Genomic DNA, 13,413 nt, shown 5'->3' with positions numbered 1-13,413 from the left:
AGCACCACTTCTGGTTTTCTATAGTGATTTATTGGAGATAAGAGTCTCTTGGACTTTCCTGCCTGGGCTGGCTTTGAACCACGATCCTCACATCTCAGCCTCCTGAGTAGCTAGAATTACACGCGTGAGCCACCGACGCCCGGCTTTTACCAGCCATCTTGAACATTCACTATCTACCTGTGGTCCTTTTTATTCCACAAATGTTCATGTTCATTTTTTTCTACTTATTTGTAATTAGATCTTAGAAAGAGAAGTGCCCTTCTATGCATAAGCTTGGTATCTGTTCTCTTGCTGCACTAAGATTAGTCTAATTCGAGAAAGTGAATTTGGGGGGAAGGCAGCCTGAAAAATTAAAGATAAATTGGAGTATAAAAAAAAGCCATCCCCTGCTGGCTTTGAATCATGATCCTCTAATCTCAGCCTTCTGAGTAGCTAGAATTTCAGATGTAAGCCACTGACGCCTGGCTTCCCTTCTTTTTTTTTTTTTTTTTTTTGGGTCCGGTCGTGGGGCCTGAACTCTGGGCCTGGGCGCTGTCCCTCAGGTCTTCAGCTCAAGGCTAGCGCTCTACCACTTGAGCCACAGCGCCACTTCCGGCTTTTTTTTTTTTTTTTTTTGCTTATGTGGTGCTGAGGAATCGAACCCAGGGCCTTGAGCATTCAAGGCAAGCGCTCTACCACTGAGCCACCTTCCCAGCCCCACTTCTTTTTTTTTTAATTTTAGTTTTTATTGTAAAGTTGAAATACAGAGGGGCTACAGTTACATAAGTCAGGTACTAAGCACATTTCCTTTTTTAAAAAAATACTATCTTTAAGTAGTCGTACAAAGAAGTTCCCATTCTACACAACAGTATATGAATACAAAGTGTCTGATAACCTTGTCATCCATCTGCTCCTAACCCACCCCTTCTCTCACTTTTTTTTTCTTCTTTTTTTTTTTTTAAATTGAGATTAGGTGATTACATAAATTTCACATATTTCACAGTATTGTGGAATAGTGATACTTAAAGTCACAAACACATTTCAACCTTCACAAGTCAAATTGTCATTATCATGGTCTATAAAGTTTGTGAATTCTATGAGTTTTGACAATACAATTATTTCTTCCACATCAGGTGATATTTACATTTCTTTCCTTTTGCTTAGTGTAAACTGTTCCCTCTTTCAAGTACATTTTTTTTTTAAAATTTTTTTATTGTAAAGATTCTATACAGAGGGTTACAGTTACATGAGTGGGGTAATGAGTACACTTCCTCTTGAACATTGTTACCCCCTCCATTGTTTTCTCCCTACCATCCCCTCCCTCCCTCCCTTCCCCAAGGTTCTTTTTTTTTTTTTTTTTTTGATTGTGATTAAGTGATTACTTAATTTCCGGAAATTCACAGTATTGTGGAATAATGATGTAATGATGCTCATTTAAAGTCACACGTTCATTCTAACTTTCCTGGAGCAAATTGTCTATCACAGTCTGTAATATATAACGGTGTTCATATGTTATATACCATACACGTGATCAGCAGCATGGGGATATTTAGTAGTGGTTCAACCAGATGAGTGGGAGTTCTTTGTTTCTTAAGTCCTGTTAGTTTTGTCATATCACCTAACATTTTGGATTTATCATCCGCTTATCAGGGAGACCATGTACTGTTTGTCTCTTCGTTCTTGGCTTACCTCGCTCAACATGATTCCTTCTAGCTCCATCCATTTCCCTGCAAATGCCATTATTTTGTCATTTCTAATGGCTGCATAATATTCCATTGTGTATAGATACCACAATTTTTGGATCCATTCATCTGTGGTGGGGCATCTAGGTTGTTTCCATATCCTAGCTATTGTGAACAGTGCTGCAATAAACATGGAGGTGCACGTGTCCTTGTATATTGGTTCCTGTTGTTCAGGGTAGATGCCTAGAAGTGGTATGACTGGGTCGTAAGGGAGGTCAATCTTTAGCTTTCTAAGGACCCTCCAGACTGCTTTCCAAAGTGGTTGTATGAGTGTACATTCCCACCAGCAGTGTAATAGCGTTCCTCGTTCTCCACATCCCCTCCAGCATTTGTCGTTGGCTGATTTGTGGATGTGGGACATTCTGACTGGGGTAAGGTGGTATCTCAGGGTTGTCTTTATTTGCATTTCCTTCACCACCAGGGATGATGAACATTTCCTCATGTGTTTCTTTGCCATTTTTATTTCTTCATTTGAGAAGTCCCTCTTTAGTTCCCTTGCCCATTTAGTAATTGGTTTGTTAGGTTTGGGAGGGATTAGTTTCTTGAGTTCCCTGTATATACAGGATGTTAACCCCTTATCTGATATATTGCTGGTAAATATTTTTTCCCAATTAGTTGGTTGTCTTTCTAGCTTGGTTGCGATAGCTTTATCTGTGCAGAAGCTTTTTATTTTAAGGTAGTCCCATTTGTCGAGTCTCTCTCCAATTTGTTGTGACCCTGGGACTCTGTTCAGGAAGTTCCTTCCTGTGCCTATTAGTTCAAGTGTCTCTCCTACTCTGTCCTGCAGTAGTTTCAGAGATTCAGGTTTAATGTTAAGGTCTTTAATCCATTTTGAGTTGATGTTGGTGCATGGTGATAGGCTGGGGTCCACTTTTAGTTTTCTGCATGTGGCTGCCCAGTTTTCCCAGCACCAGTGGTTGAAGAGGCTGTGTTTCTTCCATTGTATGTCTTTGGCTCCTTTGTCGAATATCAGCTGGCTGTAGGCCTGTGGATTTATTTCTGGATCTTCTATTCTGTTCCATTGGTCTTCGGGTTCAAGTACATTTTTTTGAACAGTGCTACCCCCTCCCTCATTTTTTTCTTATTCACTTCTGTTTCCTATTTTTCAACTGGTTTCCTATATATATTTATATATGTGTATATTTAATTTATTGGAATTATGTATATATATATATATATATATATATATATATATATATATATATATTCTAGGCACTAAAAGTTTGCCAACTAGTTGTATTACAGATGTCTTCCCAATAACTGTTGTGGAGGTAAGGGAGTAGTAGTGCAGAATTGCTTCATGTTGGGGAACTGAATGGAGGATGATGCATTAACACTAGGAAATAAACTAGAGGAGAAGAAACAGATCTAAGGAAGAGAAAGGAGTTTAAAGCATTTTGGAATGTGAAGTTGTTTTGGAATGCTCAGATGGAGGTGTCTTCTAGAAACTTGGCTATAGAGTTGGATGATCATAACAAGTTCCCTAATACCACATCAGTCAGGTAGGAATTTTATATGAGGGCCTTGCAGGAGACTGGAGTCCGAAGGAGTATGGCAGTTCTCCAGCTCAGTTGCCCTCTACCCATTCCAACTTCTCCAGGACATTGACTCTCCAATCTAGGAAGTAAATGCCTCTGTCAAATAACACAAGATAGCCCATCTTAATTAATAATTACTTTATTACTTTTTTGACCTTTCAAGATTTACATATTCCTTCTTAATATCTGCACACATCTTTAAGTTTTAATTTCAGTTTATTTTTGTTAAATTTTAGATCAAAGTATATTGTTAATACACAAAATACATAAATAGTATGTACAGAATCATAAAGTCAATGCACTCAATATGGCTGCCATTACAACTTTGCACACATTTTTTGAAAACTGTTCAGCACATTTGTCTTAATATTTAAAACTGTATCTAGATTTTAAAACTTCTTCAGTTACTTGCATATAACTGAATTACACAGATTAGTTTAAATACAATGAAAATAATGTAAGAAAAATAGAGCTAAGAATTCTACTTTGTACAGTCTTTCACTGAATATTTCTATGTACATCTCCACACATTTCTAGCTTCCTGTATGTGTTTAGAATTACCTGTCTATAACCACTGGAAGAACATGGTTCCCTGGAAGGATCCAGTAGAAGCCAATGAAGTATTTTTTTTTAAAGCAGTTGTATTATTACTTGGGTTGCACACCTCTTAGTTTTATTTGAGAGTTGAATAACTCTGATAAACCCAGAGGAGGAACACAATTCTTTAGCAACTCTTCGAAGTGAGGAGAGTGTCAGGACTTGGCACATTTGCTCAGAATGTTGCACTTCAGCATAGCTTATGGAGTGATACAGTTACTACTGGACTTGTTCAAGATGATGAACCATCTGCTTTCCTACAAGAGTAGTAGCAGCTAATTTGGTGAGTGTGGATGGCCATCTTTTAGGAGAACTGCAAACCAGGGACAATTAGGTTTTGGCATACATTCTGCACAGGGTAGTCATGGGAGAAGCAGCCTCTCTGAGGTCCTCTCTGAGATATCAGCACTGCAGTGATTCGCTTCTCTCATTTTAAGGAGATCTTTTAGACCTGTAGAAAGAGAAAGTGTGTATGTTGAGAATCAAAGACTCTTGTTTCAGTCTTGTTTCTACTTAAAACATACTGAGTTTATAGGGTATCCCATAGTTCATAAGGTAAAAGGTTTAGTGAGTTTTCCTGCCACTGCACAGTCATTCTACATGAACTGAAGGAGCTGGGTTTTTTGTTTGTTTGTTTGTTTGCTTGCTTTTGGGGTCCAGTCGTGGGGCCTGAACTCTGGGCCTGGGCGCTGTCCCTCAGCACTTCAGCTCAAGGCTAGCACTCTACCACTTGAGCCACAGCGCCACTTCTGGCTTTCTTTTTTTTCTGCTTATGTGGTGCTGAGGAATGGAACCCAGGGCCTCATGCATGCAAGGCAAGCACTCTACCACTGAGCCACCTTCCCAGTCCCCTGTTTTGTTTTGTTTTTTTTAAGACCAGACAAGGTTGGGGGAAATTTGGCAGTGTTGCTTGGATAGTTATAGTTCTATTTCAAGGTTGAGGTTATTTGCCACTCCTTTAAACAAGTTCCACACAACAGCACTCTAGGGTGTGTGTGTGTGTGTGTGTGTGTGTGTGTGTGTGTGTGTGTGTGTGTGTGTGTGTGTGTGTGTGTGTGTGTGTGTGTGTGTGTGTGTGTGTGTGTGTGTGTGTGTGTGTGTGTGTGTGTGTGTGTGTGTGTGTGTGTGTGTGTAAATGGAGTTAGAAAAGGGCTTTATGGTGATATATGTTTAAGGCTGGTATTTCTAACTTCCCATGATTGCCATTTCCTAAAGAGCAGTTTTGGAAGCAGCAGACCTACCTTTCTTTGGTAACATTTTTCAGTAATTTCTTGATGGCCTTGGATTCTGGGTTCAAGCATCTTTTTTCTCCATTTTTCATAGTAGCACTGTAGAAGTAAATGGTAAAAATATTTAATGTGGGGACAATCAAACAACATGCACTACACAGTTCCCAAGTCAGACGCTTTTTACCCTAGATATTTCTTTGTTATACATTTGTTTTAGAATCATCGCAAACCCTTTATTGATCTTTTGTGATTAATATATCAGTACAGCTGGAGAAGTGGTCATCAGATTGGTGTGTACTTACATGACCTCAACTTGTTCACAAGATTTACTTTTAGGAATAATTTCAAGTTTGTCTAAGGACTTTGGAGAAACAGGTCGACTGCTGATCTTGATGCAGCTGCAGCGTATCGTTCTAGAGAGAGGAATTCCTGCAGGAAGACAGGCAGAGCAGAGAAGGTTAGCACAGTGCTCTTTCTAGGCATTTAATGTAACCTGTGTCACAGGTCTGAACAATTTAATAGCTGATTATCTGGAAGAAGGGAATTGCAACTTGCTTGTGATACCCTCCCCTGTGTGCGGTTTATATTATTAAGCTTAGGTAAGGAAGTATCAGTTTCTTATCCTCTCCTTCTTCCCTCCAATTTTTGTTCTCTAACCTAATTTTTATTCCTTTTCCCCTTCTTTCTCTCTCTCATTGTACTTGTTTCTGTCACTTCAGCCATTCATATGAACTATGACCAAAGAGAACTTCTACTTATTTCCCTGTCATTTATAGAAACACAGTGAAGGTCACAAATACATTATTTCTATATTTTTAGAATTTGTATCCAGACAGACTTCTGATTTTATAAATTAACTATCTTTTGATGTTTCTTACCTTGAATCCCATTTAGAGTCAGAATGATAAGGCAGCAAAGAAGAATGCCAGTCCGGTACATGGTGCTGAGATGTGAGGTTCCTCTGTGTTAGGCTTCAGAACGTGCCTTACAAAACACTGAGCTACTATGCAGTATTTATCTGCAAAAGCACTTTCCCTCCCTAGCTATGATTGGATAACATTACAGTTGAGTCAGCAAATCCTGCCACTATTGGGAAGTCTCATGTTGCAAAATCAAACTTTTTTATTGTGTTCTTTGAGTTATGGAAATTCCCTCTGCTTCCTTCTTTTTTTCTTCAATGAGTAAGTTTCACTTTCCAAACTATGAATGGTTTCTTGAAAATCAGAATTTTATTGCATATGTAAATGGCTTTTTAAATGGAACTTTAAATTTTTATTCTTCATCTCCCATAAAATACCAGGTTAATTTTTAAGTCATAATCCTAAATACAGTTTAAACATGAGTATGTCTTAATACTGTGTTTTGCATACATCTTAATTTGCAGCACTAAGGTAAGCATAGGTATATTTTACACTGTTTACTCTTTAGGATTCAGAGGTTTCATACATTGCTATTTGCACCTGCAGTTGAAAAAAATCCATTTTATTTTATAGATGGATAAAGTAAGTGGATAAAATGAGTAAGTTGCTATTCACATACTCATTTTATTGGGTTATACAAAGTTGTCATGTATTTACTTGTACTGTGATGCATTTTTTTCAATACTATTTTGATTGTTTTCAGAGGCTGTGTCTCATTTATTGTAGGTAACAGCAAGGTGTATGTGATGTTTAGGAGAGATGATGTAGCTGGGCAGTTCTCTTCATTAAGTACTGTAAAGCAATAGGGTTGGTCTTCTTTGAAGAAGTCAAGATTCAGAACTAGAAATTTTCTTTTTCTTTCTTTTTTTTTGGGGGGGGGTCCTGTCTTGGGGCCTGAACTCTGGGCCTGGGTGCTGTCCCTCAGCTCTTCAGCTCAAGGCTAGCACTCTACCACTGAGCCACAGCGCCACTTCCGACTTTTTTCTTTTTGCTTATGTGGTGCTGAGGAATCAAACCCAGGGCCTCATGCATGCAAGGCAAGCACTCTACCACTGAGCCACCTTCCTAGCCCAGAACTAGAAATTTTCAAAGATTCCATAAATGCTTTGGTTTGACCGTACATAGCAACATTAGAATAAGTACATGGCTGTTAGCAAAACTATCTTGAGAGAAAACACTGCCCATTTTAGATATCTGATTTCTGGTGTGTGAAAATAAATTTTATGTCTTAGAGTAAGTCCTGGGATGAAAACTACGTAAGATGACATCTAGAATGGTATGAGAAAAGTACTTGTTGCTATGAAACGGTTATTGCAAAAACAAAAATCTGCATACTTTTTGAGGACATAAATTTAAAAGGAGTTATGAATACATACACACTTTGGGAAAACAGCTTGAGACATAAAAGAAATGGGTTTATTTAATACAGAGCTTAATTCCAGGAGACTGTCCAATATAGAGCAAAAGAAAAAACTTGTCAACTGTTGAAAGCCAACAGTGTTAAATTAGCACAATTTCACCTGGATGATTAATAGGGACAGAATTTCATTTCTTAGCACTAGGTAGTCCATAGCTGATTATTACAGTAGACGGCATAGTAGAAAGTATGTGGTACCCGAATCATGGAACATTTGTTATACTTGGCAGTAGTCCTTGGTTATGGTCTTTGCAAGCCAGTGGCAATAGGCCATCTAAGATGAAAATCTTCAAAATTCAGGCCTTACCTATGATACAGTGGCTCAGATTGTTAATATTTGGAACCTAGAAAATTATAAGGCAAGTCTTTCATGGTCAGGCTACAGCAAGGTAGGAATGACAGTGATTCTATTGTAGGATCAGACTAGTAAACAGGGTATGTAGGGGTCTAAAACTTAATGTCAGGGGCCAAGAATGAAGCTCTCTCTTGCAAATCCTGTGCATACAAAAGCTGAAATCTCAAATGCAGTTTTGCTATCAATGACTGGCTGCCAGAGGAAAATGGAAGTTGTTTGAGTGCTAAATCTATTCCAGGAACTGGAAGACCAAAGCTCAGCTTTCACTTGTGTGAGGTCATGGGCTTAGCAGTGGGAAGCTGGAAGGAAGGGAAATGAAATAGTCTGACAGAACCCACAAAGATTTTGCTTCTGCTGAGGGAATCGTTTAAGAGATGATGAGGAAATGGGGGGGGGTCTTCTCATAGTTGTTTATGCAGAATAAAAGCTATGAATAAAGATGCCAAAATATTTTAGAAATAACTCCAACATCGTAAGTGGAAAAAATTCTGAACAGTTCAGCATTGAATATCCAAAAGATATCTTACTTATATCTAAGTTCCAGTCAAGATGTAGTCTTTTATATTTGTCAGTCCTGGGGCTTGAACTCTGGGCCTGGGCACTCTCCCTGAGCTTCTTTTGCTCAAGACTAGCACTTTACCACTTGAGCCACAGCACTGCACCACTTCCAGCTTTTTCTGTTTATGTGGTACTGAGGAATCGAACCCAGGGCTTCATGCATGGCAGGCAAGCACTCTACACTAAGCCACATTTCCAGCCCCAAGATATGGTCTTTATGGCAAAGGAAAAAGGAGATTTGGGGCATATACTTGGTTCAATCAACTAAAAAACTTATATTAAGAAGAAAATATGTCTTCATTCAATTTTAAAATTAATATTCTAATTAATGTTAATATTTTAATCAAATTTTATAAAAATTTTAAATTAATATTAATATTTTAAATAAAATGTTACTTAGCATTATCTACCTCTCAGACAGGTTTCAAGTGCCTTGTGATATGAACACTGATTTGGTTACAATCACTCAGGAACTCTAGCTTTTTAGTCTATGTTTTCAAGCACTTTGTTAATGCAGCTGAAAATGTTCTTCATTTGGATTTCTGATTTAATTGACCAAAGTCATTGTTGTGGTTATTTGGGGGCTTTGGGAATATAGCACCTAGAAAAAGCTTAAGGTAGATCTGTCTGACACTGAGATTCATGCTAAAATAGGAAAAAAATCCATATATCTTACCCACATATATTATAGATATTCATATATGTGTCACCAGTAAGCAATCATACAGACATTTGTTCACTTACCATTTTGCTTTTGTTTTTGTTTTTGACTGGTCCTGGGGCTTGAACTCAGGGTTTGGGTATTGTCCCTGAGCTTTTTTGTTCAAGGCTAGCACTCTACCTTCACTTCTGGATTTTTGGTGGTTAATCAGAGAGAAGAGTTTTACAGACCTTTCCTGCCTGGGTTGGCTTTGAACCATGGATTATAGGCATGAGCCACCTGCATCCAGTCACTTACAGCATTTTTAAAACAGTATTTTTCTTACTTAAAACATACCATATTGAATTGGATTCTGTTTTAGACTATTATCAAACATTTCATACATATTGTGGAATAATTATTTTTAATGTGTATGTACTGCTACTGGAGCTCAAACTAAGGATGATGTACTCTTGCTCAGCTTTCTTGCTCATGGCTAGTACTCAGACCACTTGAACTATACCTTCAGTTCCATCCTTGTGCTGTTTAACTGTTGAGAGTCTTGTGGTTTTATCTGCCCGGGCTAGCTCTGAATTGTGATTCTCAGATCTCACTAGAATATAAGGTGTATCCCTAGCAAGTAGAACATAACCTGGCATTTGGGAGGCATTCAGCTACTATTAGATGACTAGATAGATGGATGGGTGAATGAGTCCAAATTTACAGAGTTGTGCTTCTTCAAAAAGCATTTGTAGGGGCTGTGAAGGTGGCTCAGTGGTAGAGTGCTTGCCTTGCATGCATGAGGCCCTGGGTTCGATTCCTCAGCACCACATAAGCAGAAAACGCTGGAAGTGGTGTTGTGGCTCAAGTGGTAGAGTGCTAGCCTTGAGCTGAAGAGCTGAGGGACAGTGCCCAGAGTTCAGCCCCAGAGTTCCAGCCCCATGACTGACCAAAAAAAAAAAACCAAAGCAAATTTGTATTGGGCCATAAGATTTTCATATTTAGATATGGGTATTACTTTCCCTAGACTTGGGAACCAAGCTTTACTAAAAAAGACTTTCATTGCTCAGAAGTTAGCATAGATTTAGGTAGATGCTGTCAGTATGGGTATTCTCATCTTGTAAGCTAGACTATTCATTTAAAGGATTCTGGTGTGAATATACAAGGTGTTATGTCATTGAAAGTTCCTTCATTACTCATTGTCAGTATCTATGATCATGTGTTGGCTAACTGAGGGAATGCAAACCTCCTCATTGCATATACTCATCTGCTGTGGATAGTGTTAGAAGAAGGAAAATTGTCTCTCCTTTGTACAGGGAATGGAGGTACTCCCAGAAATAATCAGGAGGGATAAGATCTAGTGTCCTTGATGGACTTGCATTCTAATTTGGAAGTCTAAAATACATGAAACATTTCAGGAAATTACTAATACAGAGGCTTAGAAGAGAGCATACTCATAAAGGCCACTAGTACTAAGAAGAGACTTCAGAGAGAAAAAGGCTTCAGAAGAACCTTTAATGTGTACTGTACTGAGAAAGTAGCCAGGAGGAGAAAGTATATGCCAGTCATCAATGCCATGAAAAATAGTATGGAGGAAAGCCAACCAATCTGCTAGGAAAGCTGGTAGAATCCTGTAATACCTTGCTAGGATTATGTAGTATCTGAACTTCAAGCTTTACAGGTTCAGAAAGTCCATGTTCCTCTGTGCTCATGAGTAAGCATATGCACAGAGTTGTTCATTATATTCATTTTATTAAATCTGTGAAAACCTAAAATATAAACTAGACAGTTTATTCATTTATAATGAGAACCCTGCCAGTGACTAAGATGATCTGCTCTAGTATACACCTCACTCCTTTTCCAGGATCAGAAAAAGGAAAATGAATTAGTCTATTCATTGTCTGGGGAGAATTGAATTAAAACCAACAATCCTTATATTTTTGAGGAGTCTGCTCAGGAGAGCAGATCAACATGGGAAATAAGGCAGAACAAAATCAAACTTCCCAAGACAACAGTAGACCTACTATTACTTGTTTCATCCACAGTCAATACTGCACTATTTAAATAAACACTAAATGATAACTGTTCTTTTTTTGTGTGTGTGGGGGGGGGGTCCAGTGGTGGGACCTGAACTCTGGGCCTGGGTGCTGTCCCTCAGCGATTACAGTTCAAGGCTAGCACTCTACCACTTGAGCCACAGTGCCACTTCCGGCTTTTTTTTCTGCTTATGTGGTGCTGAGGAATCGAACCCAGGGTCTCATGCATGCAAGGCAAGTACTCTACCACTGAGCCACCTTCCCAGCCCGATAACTATTCTTAAAGTTTACATTTCTCTCTATTTATGCAAAGCTTTTTCATGAATTTCCTGTCCTGGTATTCCTTGATCCTTAGTCTAGTTTTGAAAGAATATGAGAGTTAAGGAACTATCAGTTTAGTTTCAGTTTCTATTGGCCTTTGATTTATCATTAAGCTGGCAGGCAGGGCATTAGGCCAAACCAAACAAGTTCAAAAGGCTTGTAAATACAGACCCAGAAAAAAATGCTTTCCGGGAAGCCAATATGCTTAAAAGAATTTTCTTAAATTGTGAACAGGAGGGCTTCAGTGATTTGTGTATACTGGGAATCCCCTCTGTGGGATCAGGGTATTCAAAAAAGTATGAGAGAGGAGAGCAAAGCTTCATAGTTTTGATGCAGCTCTCAAAACGCTCCCTTTGCTGACAGTATGTGGTAGTATCAGATTGCACACTTGTGAGTTACACTTGTCTCATGTCATTTGCCAGCCTGAGCAGAGGGCAAAAATGGGTGCGGACAAGGTGGATGGCAATTCTTGTAGTCACGTGTGGGTGAACTGGACCAGTTTCTATGTGTATACATTTTAAAACGTGCCCTTTTTTTGCCATGTTAGGTAGGTAAGAACAGCTTTAATTCAGGAACTATTTCAGCATGGAAAGAGAGGACTTAGTAAAGAAATGTTCTAAATTTTAGATACATTATGGACAAATGGGTACAAATGGGTAATTATAGTCAAGGAACAGGTGGTGGTAGGGTTTGGTGGATAGAAACCTGCTGAAGTGGTAGGGTGATTTCTTCCTAAATAACCAATTAAGACTGGCTGAAGGGATGCCAGTGTGTCCTGGTATCACCTGGATAAAGAAGCAGGATGAGGATTTTTTTTTTCTTTCAGTTGTGTGGCTTGAACTCTGAGCTTGGGCGCTGTCCTTGTGCTCTTCAGCTCAAGGCAAGCACTCTGCCACTTGAGCCACAGCGCCACTTCCGGTTTTCTAGTGGTTTATTGGAGATAAGAGTCTCACAGACTTTCCTGTCCGGGCTGGCTTTGAACCACGATCCTCAGATCTCAGCCTCCTGGTAGCTAGGATTACAGGCGTGAGCCACCAGTGCCCGGCTCAGGATGAGGATTTTGACATCAATGTTGATCAGAAAATAAGAGATTCTTGCTGAAACTGGCAGAAAATGAAACTAGATTTTGGGGCTGGGAATGTGGCTTAATGGTAGAGTGCTTGCCTAGCATGCATGAAGCCGGGGTTCAATTCCTCAGTACCACATAAACAGAAAAAGCCAGAAGTGGTGCTGTGATTCAAGTGGTAGTGTGCTAGCCTTGAGCAAAAGCAGCTCAGAGACAGTGCCCAGTCTCTGACTTTAAGACCCAGGACTGGCAAACAACAACAACAACAAACCCCCAAAATTAGATTTTACAAAGATGGGCACAAAAGTAGAGGCCTAGTTGAAAAATGGTTCAAAGAAACCTGACTGAAGCTTGGTCAAGCAGTCTGTTAAATCTTGCATTGGAGTGGTGTTGGAGCGTGGAGACTGAGGCAGAGAGAGTAAGGATGCTCTTAACAGTGTCTGGTTAAGAGGAGACTGAGTCCAAACCCAAGCTGTAACTTTGGACATGGGAGAAAGAGGGATGAATTGGAGACATTTACTATAATTAAGATTTGTTTTGAGGTAAAAATCACCTGGACAGATGCTGAATATAACTGGCAAGAGATTCTAAATCGTTACTTAACTTTTTTAAAGTGTTGAGTGGACCATGTGTGTATAAATAGATAGGATGTATTTGTTGATGTAATGATATGTATTGAAAGCAGTTTAGATGATTTTGTTTTCTGGAACTTGTGAACAGCTCTGGGGGGGGGGAGGGATGGATTAAATCAGAAGTGATAATCACAAGAATATGGTCATGTTAAAGAGAGCTAGAGGGTAGAAAAATAGTAATATTCGATTTTGGAATTGTACATACAATAGTAAAGAATTACCTTGAAATAGAGCATTGTGTTTCTGAATATCTGGCAAGATTTTGACAAATGTGACAGTTTAATTTTTGTGGAAAAAGAGAAAATGTGAGCACACTATAAAAGTAAATGTGTTTCCAAGAAGTGTGGCATTTTCTCCCTTCCCTTGATATATCAGCTGTTTAA

The 13,413-nt window shown here is 38.9% G+C and overlaps 2 protein-coding genes across 8 annotated transcripts in view; one reads left to right on the top strand and one right to left on the bottom strand.

Annotated features, from left to right (window-relative positions):
- The window catches only part of Art3 (ADP-ribosyltransferase 3 (inactive)), a 104,161-nt gene that overhangs the window by 36,603 nt on the left and 54,145 nt on the right, over positions 1 to 13,413 (top strand). The window lies entirely within an intron of this gene.
- On the bottom strand, positions 3,411 to 6,057 carry Cxcl10 (C-X-C motif chemokine ligand 10). The gene is made up of 4 exons (XM_070013054.1): positions 5,964 to 6,057; positions 5,388 to 5,514; positions 5,098 to 5,184; positions 3,411 to 4,307 (listed from the first exon to the last, which is right to left on the bottom strand). The coding sequence occupies exons 1-4, from the start codon at positions 6,022 to 6,024 to the stop codon at positions 4,289 to 4,291; spliced, it is 294 nt and encodes a 97-aa protein (XP_069869155.1). The 5' UTR covers positions 6,025 to 6,057; the 3' UTR covers positions 3,411 to 4,288.

This window comes from Dipodomys merriami, unplaced genomic scaffold (genome assembly GCF_024711535.1).
Source record: "Dipodomys merriami isolate MVZ:Mamm:240054 unplaced genomic scaffold, mDipMer1.0.p SCAF_9, whole genome shotgun sequence".
NCBI lineage: Eukaryota > Metazoa > Chordata > Mammalia > Rodentia > Heteromyidae > Dipodomys > Dipodomys merriami.
Note: the sequence above shows the minus strand (reverse complement) of the source record. Positions and strands in the feature narration are given on the sequence as shown.

Excerpts from the sequence above, each read along its gene's own strand:
- Cxcl10 (XM_070013054.1), bottom strand. The coding sequence starts at position 6,024 with ATGTACCGGACTGGCATTCTTCTTTGCTGCCTTATCATTCTGACTCTA. Across the intron at positions 5,515-5,963 it reads GACTCTAAATGGGATTCAAG|GAATTCCTCTCTCTAGAACG; the intron begins GTAAGAAACATC and ends GTCTTCCTGCAG. Across the intron at positions 5,185-5,387 it reads TGTGAACAAGTTGAGGTCAT|TGCTACTATGAAAAATGGAG; the intron begins GTAAGTACACAC and ends TTACTTCTACAG.